General features: G+C 41.9%; 1 protein-coding gene across 1 annotated transcript; it reads right to left on the reverse strand.

Moving 5' to 3' along the window:
* Window positions 1-5486: 5486 nt before the first annotated feature.
* LOC311120340 (E3 SUMO-protein ligase ZBED1-like) lies at window positions 5487-8968 on the reverse strand. Its single transcript, XM_084194961.1, has 4 exons — window positions 7590-8968; window positions 6608-6711; window positions 6375-6453; window positions 5487-6282 (listed from the first exon to the last, which is right to left on the reverse strand). The coding sequence occupies exons 1-4, from the start codon at window positions 7987-7989 to the stop codon at window positions 5933-5935; spliced, it is 933 nt and encodes a 310-aa protein (XP_084051087.1). The 5' UTR covers window positions 7990-8968; the 3' UTR covers window positions 5487-5932.
* Window positions 8969-13505: the final 4537 nt, after the last annotated feature.

Genomic DNA, 13505 nt, shown 5'->3' on the forward strand with positions numbered 1-13505 from the left:
AGCATCCGTCCAGCATGGGTAAGGTAATACGTTGGCTGCAGTGTTACAGACTATTACAAAAATAGGGAATATGTTTACAGAAATGTATTTTCATATTGTTCTACAGAAAGCATCATGTTTATGTTTAAGCTACATAAACCAGTCTAAAGACCAAAGAGTCAGAATGGATGGACTTACAGAGCTGGGAACCCACAGAGGACCAGACCAAGGGATTAAAGCCAGACAGGTCCGCTGCCCAACCTCCTCATCCACATACTAAGGAACAAGACAGGATCAAATTAAAAGTCCGTTTGAATGATAGACAGGTAGCCTATAGGTCTGACAGACTGCTATAGGGAGGATCACAAGAGGAGGCTACTGCATGATAGATTCTGAGACACTACACAGGTCTGTGTTGAAAGGTTAAGGAAACATCTGAGGTACCTGCATATGAATGGCTACCTGTTCATTTTGAGAGGACAGTTCCTCCCATACCATCCTCCTAGCAGGAGTGAAATTGATTATAATGGGCTGCTCCATTGTGAAAATCTGTGAGAAAATGAGGGAACGAACATCAAAGTATTTCACTACCGTAGTGGATACTGAAGGTAATCCTGCCTATTAGATCAGATGAGCTTTGTCCAATAATCTGCATGGTTACCTGCGTGTTTAACACTGCCAGCTCTCTCACCAGCATCCTCCCAGCATGGGTAAGGTAATATGTTGGCTGCAGTTATAAAAAATAGGGAAAATGTTTACAGAAATGTATTTCCATATTGTTCTTCAGAAAACGTCATGTTTATGTTTAAAGTACATAAACCAGTTTTAAGACCAGAGAGAAGACCAAAGAGTATCAGAATGGATGGACTTACAGAGCTGGGAACCCACAGAGGTCCAGACCAAGGGATTAAAGCCAGACAGGGCCGGTGCCCAACCTCCTCAACCACATACTAAGGAAGAAAATCAGGATCAATTTATGAGTCAGTAAAATGACAGTTTGAATGACAGATTGTTATTGAACCAATCCTGCTAATGAAGCAGTATTGTTATAGCCTGGGTGCCAGTCTGTTTCAGCTCTCTGTCCACTCCTTATGGGATTGTGATGCCAATATCATATTGCCACGATGGAATTGGCAAGAGAGCAGAAAGACTGGCACCCAAGCTATTGATAGGCCTGCAGCATTCTTACCTGAACAAGGACTGGGTCCTCCTGGTCCAGGGTGGGCTCATTATCTTTATGAAAAACAATAAAGGATTGTTTTCTCTAAGTTTAAGAAATACTAGCTACAAGACACCAGACATCTGTCCATGTAGTTAGGCTGATCATATATTTACTTGTGTTTTATATTGTATGACATCAAATGTATTTATGTGTCTGCATAATGTACCAACATGTTCAATTAAACCTAAAGCAACGGTTTGGTTTCAAAGGAGCAAGTTTGTTTGTTGTTTTTAATCTAGGGCTACACTATAAAAAATGTAATCACCATGATTGCTACCTAAATGACACCCTATTCCCTATTTAGTGCACTACTTTTGACCAGCGCCTTTTAACCATAGAACTATGGGTCCTGGTCAAAATAAGAAATAGGGTATTGGGTGGCATTTGGGACTATTACTATTTAGACATTGTCAAATATGTAAACTTACCCTCCTCAACCGTGACAACACGGTCCACGCTCTCCACGGTGGCCAGTGCATCCTCACCGATACCGTAATATTTGCTATAAAAGTAGACTGCCGAACCCGTCGCAAACAACAGGCCAGCTGCACTCAGAAGCGGCCTCTCGCGGAGGAATCTCAGCGGGGTCGCTGTCAACAAACGACTGAACATAGACCTACTCATTATCGCTCTACATACTGCAGTGATTTTGACTGAGTTCAAAAACCATCTGACAATTCTTTCTTAGAATTACAGGGTTTTATAGGGACCATTAATACGTCAAAGTCTTCCATAAGTCATGGTTGGCTATGTCACAATGGGATAAACATGTTTATCAAACTGATTAAAAAACACTCAACAGTGACATCAATTAAATTGAATTTTGAGCATGATTTGGGAGTTTATACAATTGTAAACTATGAAACCATTGTTTAGAGAACAGTAGGAGTATAACCATTTAGAAAATACTGTATCTATGGCTCTGAGTAGGAGTAGAAGGGACAGCGTCACAATGCGCTCGCCATGGTTCTGAAAAAGAACGTTGCTGCGTTCATCAGCTCTGTGATGTTCTAGGCGGAGACACTCACTGAACCACTCACTTTCACGTTCAAGGTGTCAAAGCGTTCAACCAACATGCATTGGACTAAAACATCATTCAAATAGTTACTAAAAAGCCTACAGATATGTTTTACATTATTATTTTAAATCTCCTGCATAAATCAGCTGAGATAGCCTACTCTTCTCATCTCTTCGCCCTCCTGCCCTGGTGGTTATATCTGAGCGTTTTGATAACTGATTGATAATTTTGATTATTCATATCCAAAGTGAAATGCTGATTGTGTCATATTTATAATGTAGGGCCTAGTAGCCCACGTTTCATGACATAACCCTAATCCTAAAATAGACTAAAATTGAAACCCTGGGCGAGCACACAAGCTCTGGCTGTACAGCCGGCAACAATAATACATCCAAAGAGGGTGGCTGTTGAGGAAAACCAGTACACCAACACAAATCTTCATTAGGAGATAAAAGTAATCAGAGGCAAAAGAAAATGGCAGACAATAGAAATCGAATGCGTATGTTACGGCTGGTTAGTGTTTTAATTACGAAGGACTCCCACAAATCTATTGTCTCTCTAAAAAACTGTAGGCTGCATATTGGTGGTCAAAGTGGTCGAAACGGTGTAGTGATCCTCGCTAATACAGTGAGCCACATTACAATTCTGACCAAGTGGGTTAAATCTGTTGGAGCGATGCGTAGGGTGTGTGCCTTTCACGCATGTAACCTGGGTTCGCTTCCCCGCCCCTTGTTTGCTACAGTATTTTAGGAAAGGGACATCTTCATGACCAACAATCTTACTCTAAAAACGTTTGTGAAAAAAGTTTGGTCAGTCTGAAAGTTAGAAAAGGTTGGTTAGTCTGTGAAAGTTAGAAACTTCCAGCAGGAATTGACAGTCATCAGTCAAGGTGGTTGGATTATATAGCTACAGTGGTGCTATGGTTCCAAAAGTGCTGGTGATAAAATTAACATTACTGGCATACACATTTCAAAACAAAAGCCTATGATCAGGTATGGAGTTTTGGAAATGTTGTTAAACCCAACAGTCTATACTCTATAGCACAAAGTGTGATGACCCCAATGATAAAATTGCATGTTACTCTAATTGTGAGATGTGTTACAGTTTACAATAGGCTACTTGGGTCTACTATACCTTCATCCTTTATTAAAGCATTCGGTTGCTAGCATTATCTCCACAAGCAAGGGTATCCTGGGGAAAGACCAATCTTCTCCTCCCAGTAGACTAACTGAATCAAAGCCAGTAGCCTTTAACATTACTGCTAGATAGCCATGTAAACACGAACCTCAGTGGCAGAGCTAAAGCTAATCTGAGATCTTGCATAGGCTGCTGTTTACCATAATCAGGATATTTTTCTACAAACCTTGGCGATACTTTCTTTGTTCTCGATTCGGAAGAAACGTGTCTCTTATGAACATCTGTGTGCAGTTGCAGGTGGAACTCCAAAAAACAGAGAATATTCAGAAAAATTTTAAATCCACTTTTTGTATTGAGCGATAAATACCGCTTTCATATGTGTAGATCTTTCTTTTGGTCGCACTGTGGGAAGTGCTGTCATTAAGGCTACTTCTACAAGCGGCCGCAGCCGCTTCGCATAGAAACGACTAGTTACTGCAACGGTGTTGGGAAATGTGAGATGTGCACAGCTAAAATGCCGAGGACTGTGCAAAAGGTGGATTTAATATATTTTTTGTCGAATTTTCTCTAGTTTTTGGAGTATGCTACCTGTAACTGCACACATACGTTTATAAGAGACACATTTCTTCCTAGGTTAGGGGTCTATAATTGTAAAATAAATGTGTTTGATTGAATAACTAGCCTAATCTAACTATCGTGGTCATACATCTGGACTCTTCATCATCATCATCAACACTTTGAATTACTAAGGAATATTCCTATAGCAACTGGTTGCTAGGGGAAACGAGACACTAGCATTATCCTCTTGTTGTGAGACTGAGAGGAAGGATTGGAGAAGTGCCCGAGGAGGGGTGGGAAGCAGAGAAGACGGAGCATGGTTGAAATTCCACCAAATGGATAAGAAGAGGCAGACAAAGTTTGACACATTTATGTTTTCAGTGGTTGACCGACACGAATGAACGAGTAAACCTTGTTTTAGCCTAGTGAAGTATCACACATTAATACCTCAGTATTAATTATCCACTGCACGGAATCTCCATGAGGGCACAAGTCTGCATGACGATTTTAGCGTAAAGAGAGGCAGCGCGGGAGAGCTGACTTGTCGCCTGGCAGGTATGTTCTGCTATTTTGAATAAAGCTAGCCATACAGCTAATATAAGTTTTAGGCTATTATTAATTTCGTATAGCTAACTAAATAAATGAAGCTATCTAACAGCAATGCTGTTGTGGGCTTACACATGTAATAATTACAACCAGGAGCCTATAATGGAGGAAGTCAGCTTTTCAGTCAGTCCTATCATTTATATTGAAAATAGGTTATTATAACACAAGGTAAACACACATTTACAATAATTGTTAGGTCTATGTTATTAGCCAAAAATTGACTGATACAAGTACAGAAACATTCATAGCCAGAGGCAACCTAGGCTACACTGCAATTAACACTATACTTATTATACACGCTATGTTCTACAGTGCTGATTCTAAGAACAGGGTTAATTCCCATAAAGTATTAGGATCTCTGTCTCTATCACATACATGCATGGCCAAGGAAGATAGGTTGCATAAACAGATACAAATATAGAGCGATAAGGCGCAAGGGGGACAGGGGAAGAGAATAAACAGTGAGAGGGAAAGAATTGGTGAGTACGCTCTGTCCTGCAAATGCCAGAGCACATCAGCGCCGGAGCAACATCTAGTTTGATGTAAGGAAGTAGCCTACTCGATTGCCTATCCAGGGGCCTTGTATGTGATCAGACCTGTTGAAGGTGGGGTTCGTGTGTGAATGTGAGTATGAAAGTGTGAGTATGTATAGCTGTAAGTATGAGAACGTATCAGTGTAAACTAGGGGTGTAACGATTCGTTTTAACAACGATTCGATTTGTATCACGATTCGTGGTTGTCGATACGATTCAAAGACGATATTGGTTCATTTAGAACGATACGATCCGAAACGATTCAGTGACTTGAAATCGATTCAGTAACCTTTTAGCCAAAAATTCAACCAGTGTGACTGAAATAAATACCTGGATACTGGACAGTGCAGGTGAAGTTTCCTAGATTCCTGTTTCTTGTAATGGAATCAGGTATCAATTAATTATGAATATAAATAAACAAGTGAACAACAATGAATGGCAAATGCATTCACATTTTATTTGAATAAAGTGCAAACAACACTTTAGGTTGAATTAACAGGAAGTTAAAATTGTCTGATCTCATTTTCAATATTCAATACATTTTCAATAAAAGTACAGTAAGTGCAACCAACATTTCAACAGTAGGTTTACCTGCTACTTCTGCTTTTGTTTTTCAACATAAAAATATTAATATTAATATCAAAAATAAAGTGCAACCAACATCTCTTCAGGTTGAATTAACAGTAGGTTTACCTGCTACTTCTGCTTTTGTTTTTCAACATTACAATACAAATACAGTATTAATATCAAAAATAAAGTGCAACCAACATTTCTTCAGGTTGAATGAGCAGTGGATGAACCTGCTACTACTCTCATTTTAATAAACAAACAATATTCAACAAAAGATCAAGTGTAACATACTAGGCTACTCTTCAATGACTACAGATTTTTTTTCAAAAATATCAACTGATCAACATGATCTGGCTGCAGAACACTTCTCTGTGCGTTCACTATGTCGCCAGCAGTACTAAACACTCGTTCTGCTGGCACACTGGTGCCTGGAATGCACGGGTACCGTTTAGCAAGGGTGGAAAGTACAGGTAGCTCTTTCTCCTGAGATCTCCACCACTTCATGGCATTTTCAGTCAAAGGCAACGCATCCTTTGCTCGGTACTTTAACACCTCTGCTCTGGCTGTCTCGCTTGTGGATTTTCTTTCTCTTTGGGTGAAGGAATCGCCAAACAGCGCATCTAAGGCTTTCTTCTTACAAGGAGGTGACTCATTTGGAGCTACAATATAAGAAATATATTTCAAAATATAGTCATGTTTTTCATTAATACAAAACAACAACAATCTTTTATTGGTATCACATGAAACACACCTGTGGTCTCTTCATTGAATCCTGACAGCTTTGTGCTTGAGCTTCCCTCGTCTTCCTCCTGATTTCCCATTGCTTGCATCTATTGATGTAAGAATGTGTGAACTGTTCAAATTTCTGCTCTGTAATACTGCACACATAAATTTAGAGGAAGATAAAGAACAGATGAGATTTGAGAGAGGACAAATGAAAGGGGAGAAGAGAAAAGAGCAGAGGAAAGAGGAGAGAATAGTTACCTGGTGGGACACTTCTGCCTCAAAAACCAGTTTTGTGTAGACCTGTTCTCTGTCCTCTTTTTCCAGGTAAGGCAGTTCTTTAAATCGCGGGTCCAACGCTGAAGCTGTTTAAAGAACAAGAATATTGTGTTAGAGCCGATTTGGGCATATTTTGTATAAAAGACTGAACATACTGAGCTCCATGTACATTTGTGTAAATATATTAAATATTAATGTATATGATGAAATATTAGGTACGTACCTTTATGATTTATTTACCGGATTGAGATATATTCATTTGTTATTAGTGTAACTCAGTTTTTGGCCCCCCCCTCTTGCCCATTCATTGTACTGTGTTAATTGTGTTAGTATAAAGGCAGGAAGTTGGGCCTTCGGGGGGAGGAGTCCTTGCTAGATGCGGGAGCGGTATAGTTTTTTGACCATATAGACATACAGAAATACAGACAGACAGGTCATATTATATTATGTATTTGCATTTCAAGTAATCTCTGCTTTAAGTTGATTGGAGAATACCTTTTTGTTAGATAAGAAGAATAAACATTTTTGTTGCACTATATCCCTGGATCTCATTGAATGTTTGGCCGTTTGGAAACGTTGAGTGTGGACTGTATGCGTCCGAAACAACCCCGCTTCAGGCTAGGGCAGTGGCTATGGTAAAGAGGAAAGGAAGCCACTACATATTGCATTCATTGCATTATTAAATTAAGTTGACCTGAAATTGCAAGTGATGACCACCTCCTCATACACAAAATAATCAGAAGATTAAACTTTAGTATGTTTAAAAGAAATGTGGCACAGTGATGATGTAAAGCCACCATGAACTAAGAATTGTATTGCAGATATCTTGTTTACTTTTCCATATGAAAAAACAACTCAAATTCAAACTTGAAAACGCAAAGGTGTGGCATTTTACAAATTAATACAGTCTAATAACCTAAAATATTAACCAAGTTGATTTTAATTAAGACTCCAAATTAATTACCTATGTTGAGAGCATCTTGGGTGCCTCTGTAGCGTGTGGAGAGGTCACTGGCCATCACCCTCTTAATCTCTGCAACCAGGGTTGAGTCGTCTTCGCATGGCTGTAGGTGTTTCAGCAGTTTTGCTTGAAGAGGAGCAATTACAGAGAGAGTTGGCTGGTCTTCTTCACACATCACAGTGGTTGCCATTTTGACAGGACCCATCAACTGAACAATGTCATCCATGTTGGCAATATCACTCTCACTCAGCGTGCCTACATCTGTGACCCCCTTTCGTAGATCCTTGGACATCAGAGTTGCCATTATAGCTGGCTGTTGTTCCAAAAAACGTTCAAGCATTTCGAATGAACTGTTCCATCTGGTGATTATGTCTTGGATCAGTTTATGTTTTGGTAAATCCATCAGAGTTTGTTTTTCCTGTAGGGCGTGACATGCAATCGGGCTGCGGTGAAAATATCCAACAATTTTTCGCACTTTCCCCAACAACCTGGAAGCACGGTCCACCCCAAACCCTTCTGCGAGGCAAGGTTGAGTGTATGTGCGAAGCAGGTAATGTGTGGACTGAACTGGGCTTCTGCACCGGCCACAATCATATTCCTGGCGTTATCTGTGACGATGGCAGGATTCTTGTCGTAGATTTTCCACTCCATGCAGGCTTCACGCAGTAACGCGCCAATATTTTTACCAGTATGGGCTTCATTTAAAACTCTGGTTAGCAGAACAAAGGTCTTCATTTTCCACTCCGGATCAATGTGATGAGAGGTAATTGTCACATACCCTTGATTTGAGCATGACGTCCAGCCATCTGTCGTTATCGCTACTCGTTCAGCTTGAGAAAGCGACAGCTTCACATCATTCTTAGTACAATGCAGGAATAACCTTTTCTGAGAAGTGTGGTCGGCTTGGTATTGTGTACCTTGGCTCCAATGTTTGAATCATTTCACGGAATCCCGGATTTTCAACCACACTGTAGGGTCGCATGTCTTTGCAGATAAACTTGGCAATTGTTGCCGTGATGTTTTTCGCCCGAGCTGAGTTTTGGCCTAGTCTCTGACTAAACATGCAGGCGAGACCTGAGGCTTCTGCAGAGTTGACTTTACCTTTCGCTGCTGTAGCAGCGGGAACGCTGCAAGAGGTGCCTGGACGGTCGGTGTTGTGTGAAATCCCATGGCGCCTTAGTAGGTGGTTGGAGAGATTTGTCGTGTTGCCGTTGTACTTTACTTGACCTTTACATATCCTACAAACAGCGAGCGACTTATTTAGAACATCTCCGTCTTTGCAAAAGCCAAAGTGTTTCCACACACTGGACCGCAATGGTGGCTTGATAATTTCTCGCTCGTCGGCTTCTCCTCTGTAGTCCGCCATGCTATGTTTGGTTGTCTTTGCGCCTTTGCGCTGCTGTTGGCGCGATGACGTCACGGATAGGCAGACTGAATCGAGTAATGTTTAAAGCCTTTATCATTAAAAGTGCTAAGAAAAAACATCCATATAAAGTCTGACATCCAATGGGTTATTTCCTAGTATCGATACAATCGATTTATTACATTTTAAAACGATGTTAGATCGATATATGTTGTCCAAAAGGCCAACTCGCCGAGCACAGATCGATGTAGTTGGATCATAGGAATATAAATCGATACATCGATGTAGTAGATGGATCGTTACACCCCTAATATATATATATATATATATATATATATATATATATATACACACACACTGAGTGTACAAAACATTAGGAACACCTTCCTAATATTGAGTTGCACCCCCTTTTGCCCTCAGAACAGCCTCAATTTGTCGGGGCATGGACTCGACAAGGTGTCAAGCGTTCCACAGGGATGCTGGCCCATGTTGACGCCAAATTGGCTGGATGTCCTTTGGGTGGTGGACCATTCTTGATACACCTGGGGAAACCTTTGAGTGTGAAAAACCCAGCAGCATTGCAGTTCTTGACCCACTCAAACCGGTGCGCCTGGCACCTACTACTATACCCCTTTCAAAGGCACTAACATTTTTTGTCTTGCCCATTCACCCTCTGAATGGCACACATACACAATCCATGTCTCAAGGCTTGAAAATCCTTCTTTAACCCATCTCCTCCCGTGTGTATCAAGAATGGTCCACCACCCAAAGGACATTCAGCCAACATGACACAACGGTGGGAAGCATTGGAGTCAACATGGGCCAGCATCCCTATGGAATGCTTTCGATACTTTGTGGAGTCCATGCCCCGACGAATTGTGGCTGTTCTGCAACTCAATATTAGAAAGGTGTTCTTAATGTTTTGTACACTGCATGTATGTTGTACATTTCTTTGTATTATTGGTGTTTAACATTTCTGATGTAGCTCCTGCTTTGATAAGGACCTGAGTACTGTATAGTCCCCACAGAGGGGTGGTCTGCCTGTACTGTATAGTCACCACAGAGGGGTGGTCTGCCTGTACTGTATAGTCACCACAGAGGGGTGGTCTGCCTGTACTGTATAGTCCCCACAGAGGGGTGGTCTGCCTGTACTGTATAGTCCCCACAGAGGGGTGGTCTGCCTGTACTGTATAGTCCCCACAGAGGGGTGGTCTGCCTGTACTGTATAGTCCCCACAGAGGGGTGGTCTGCCTGTACTGTATAGTCACCACAGAGGGGTGGTCTGCCTGTACTGTATAGTTACCACAGAGGGGTGGTCTGCCTGTACTGTATTGTCACCACAGAGGGGTGGTCTGCCTGTACTGTATAGTCACCACAGAGGGGTGGTCTGCCTGTACTGTATAGTCCCCACAGAGGGGTGGTCTGCCTGTACTGTATAGTCCCCACAGAGGGGTGGTCTGCCTGTACTGTATAGTCCCCACAGAGGGGTGGTCTGCCTGTACTGTATAGTCCCCACAGAGGGGTGGTCTGCCTGTACTGTATTGTCCCCACAGAGGGGTGGTCTGCCTGTACTGTATAGTCCCCACAGAGGGGTGGTCTGCCTGGTGTGTGACAAAGGAATCAGTCGTGCCTTTACTTTCAGCCTCCAATAAAAGGAGAGAAACCAGTCAGTGAAACCACCCTGCTGTCTGCCGTCATGATTTCTGGGATGTACTAGTGTGTGTGACTACTTGGGAAACAGGCGAAATAAAACAACGTTTTCTGTACACTACAGAATTCAAAATGTGTTTATCCCGCACATTAATGTAACATGGGCAGAACTTGCCTGTCCCAAGCGCCCACATCAAAGTAAGTCTCCCTGAAATATAGTATTGCCATCGATTCAGGGACGTGTGTTTGTCATGTCTTTGGTCACATTCGCGTGGGCCAAACATAAACACCCAAACGATTGGTTGACAATAGAGCAGGATGAAGGTGAAGATTAACTACAGAAACGTAATGTGGTCGACATGTAGGCTGGAGTGGGACCATTTTTATCCCCATAACGGAACACTTTGAAAGGCACTTGTCAAAAGTGGTCCGCGCGAACGCGCCCAATGGAGATAGACTAGGGTTTACTGAGCCAGATCATTGTCCTGAAAACTATTCACACAGGGAGTAGCCTGCAGTGTTTCCTTCAGTTTGGTGCCTACTGAACAGTACCCAGACCAGAGAGAGAGGCCAACAGAGGGGAGTCAGTGAGACTGAGATCGGAGTCATTCATTAGGGCACATCGTAACAAAACATTACGCAACAGAAAAACAAAAACAAACATTTCTTATTGGACAACTTCAGGCTGTTTCAATCCATTTGATGCCTAATGAACACAACCCAGGAGTGAGCTCTGTATGTTCGACCAGAAAAGACAGCCTTTTCCTCTGGTGGTGCAACACTGTTTTCAGCCACAGAACCTTGCATCATAAATAACTACTCATTATTTGTACATCGGTCAGTCACTATTTACCCATGATGCATTCCAGTGTTGATCCTCTATTTAGTCCCTCTGCTCTGGGCTCAGTTCCTCTTCTCTCTCTCTCCCCCCCCTTTAGTATTTTTTCCTAAGGGCTACTTTGTTTATGGACTAGAAATTGCTTCCTTCCTTCCTCCACCGGCAGCTAACCCTCCTGGGGCCTGGGGATCGTGTATTGCAATTACCATGGGGACGACCTATAAACCCATATACGACAGAAGTAATAATGCTTCTCATTTACTGGCTCTCAAGTCTTAAGTGCTTCTTCTTCAACCCCCCCCCCCCCCTCCCTTTTTAATAATACAGACGACGCCTCACCCTCTTCGCTCTCCTTTTGGAGAATGAACAAAATGACGTCCGATGTTCTGCGGTCGGAGGAGACAGGAAAGGTCCCCCTCTGTTGCTAACCGTTCGTTCTGTTTAGTCCTTCAGAAGAAAGAGCTACACAACAAGAACGTTCTTATAAATCACTTTATTTAAATCAGCGACGTTAGGCAGTTATACTAATGAACGATAAGAACATCAAAAACAAAAAAGAGACAAAACGTCAAATAAAAACATGAAAAGATCCAGTTAACAATAACCGCTCTTGGCACTGGAGAGAACATTTATGAAAACAAAAAATATGATATTTAGGCTTGGGGGGGGGGGGGGGGGGGGGAGTAAGTGCCTCCAATATACAGTTGAAGTCAGAGGGTTACATACACCTTAGTCAAATACATTTAAACTCAGTTTTTCACAATTCCTGACATTTAATCCTAGTAAGAATTCCCTGTTTTAGGTCAGTTAGGATCACCACTTTATTTTAAGAATGTGAAATGTCAGAATAATAGTAGAGAGAATGATTTATTTCAGCTTTTATTTCTTTCATCACATTCCCAGTGGGTCAGAAGTTTACATACACTCAATTAGTATTTGGTAGCATTGCCTTTAAAATGGTTTAACTTCGGGTAGCCTTTCACAAGCTTCCCACAATAAGTTGGGTGAATTTTGGCCCATTCCTCCTGACAGAGCTGGTGTAACTGAGTCAGGTTTGTAGGCCTCCTTGCTCGCACACGCCTTTTCAGTTCTGCCCACACATTTTCTATAGGATTGACGTCAGGGCTTTGTGATGGCCACTCCAATACCTTGACTTTGTTGTCCTTAAGCCATTTTGCCACAACTTTGGAAGTATGCTTGAGGTCATTGTCCATTTGGAAGACCCATTTGCAACCAAGCTTTAACTTCCTGACTGATGTCTTGAGATGTTGCTTCAATATATTCACATAATTTTCCTTCCTCATGATGCCATCTATTTTGTGAAGTGCACCAGTCCCTCCTGCAGCAAAGCACCCCCACAGCATGATGCTGCCACCCCGGTGCTTCACGGTTGGGATGGTGTTCTTCGGCTTGCAAGCCCCCCTTTTTTCCTCCAAACATAACAATGGTCATTATGGCCAAACAGTTCTATTTTTGTTTCATCAGACCAGAGGAAATTTCTCAAAAAAGTATGATCTTTGTCCCCATGTACAGTTGCAAACCATAGTCTAGCTTTTTTATGGCGGTTTTGGAGCAGTGGCTTCTTCCTTGCTGAGCGGCCTTTCAGGTTATGTCGATATAGGACTCGTTTTACTGTGGATATAGATACTTTTGTACCCGTTTCCTCCAGCATCTTCACAAGGTCCTTTGCTGCTGTTCTGGGATTGATTTGCACTTTTCACACCAAAGTACGTTCATCTCCAGGAGACAGAACGCATCTCCTTCCTGAGCGGTATGACGGCTGCGTGGTCCCATGGTGTTTATACTTGCATATTATTGTTTGTACAGATGAACATGGTACCTTCAGGCGTTTGGAAATTGCTCCCAATGATGAACCAGACTTGTGGAGGTCTACAATTTTTTTTCTGAGGTCTTGGCTGATTTCTTTTGATTTTCCCATGATGTCAAGCAAAGAGGCACGGAGTTTGAAGGTAGGCCTTGAAATACTTTCACATGTACACCTTCAATTGACTTAAATGATGTCAATTAGCCTACCAGAAGCTTCTAAAGCCATGACATCATTTTGTGG

Source organism: Coregonus lavaretus (genome assembly GCF_964263955.1).
Source record: "Coregonus lavaretus genome assembly, contig: HAP1_SCAFFOLD_628, whole genome shotgun sequence".
Taxonomy (NCBI): Eukaryota; Metazoa; Chordata; class Actinopteri; order Salmoniformes; family Salmonidae; genus Coregonus; species Coregonus lavaretus.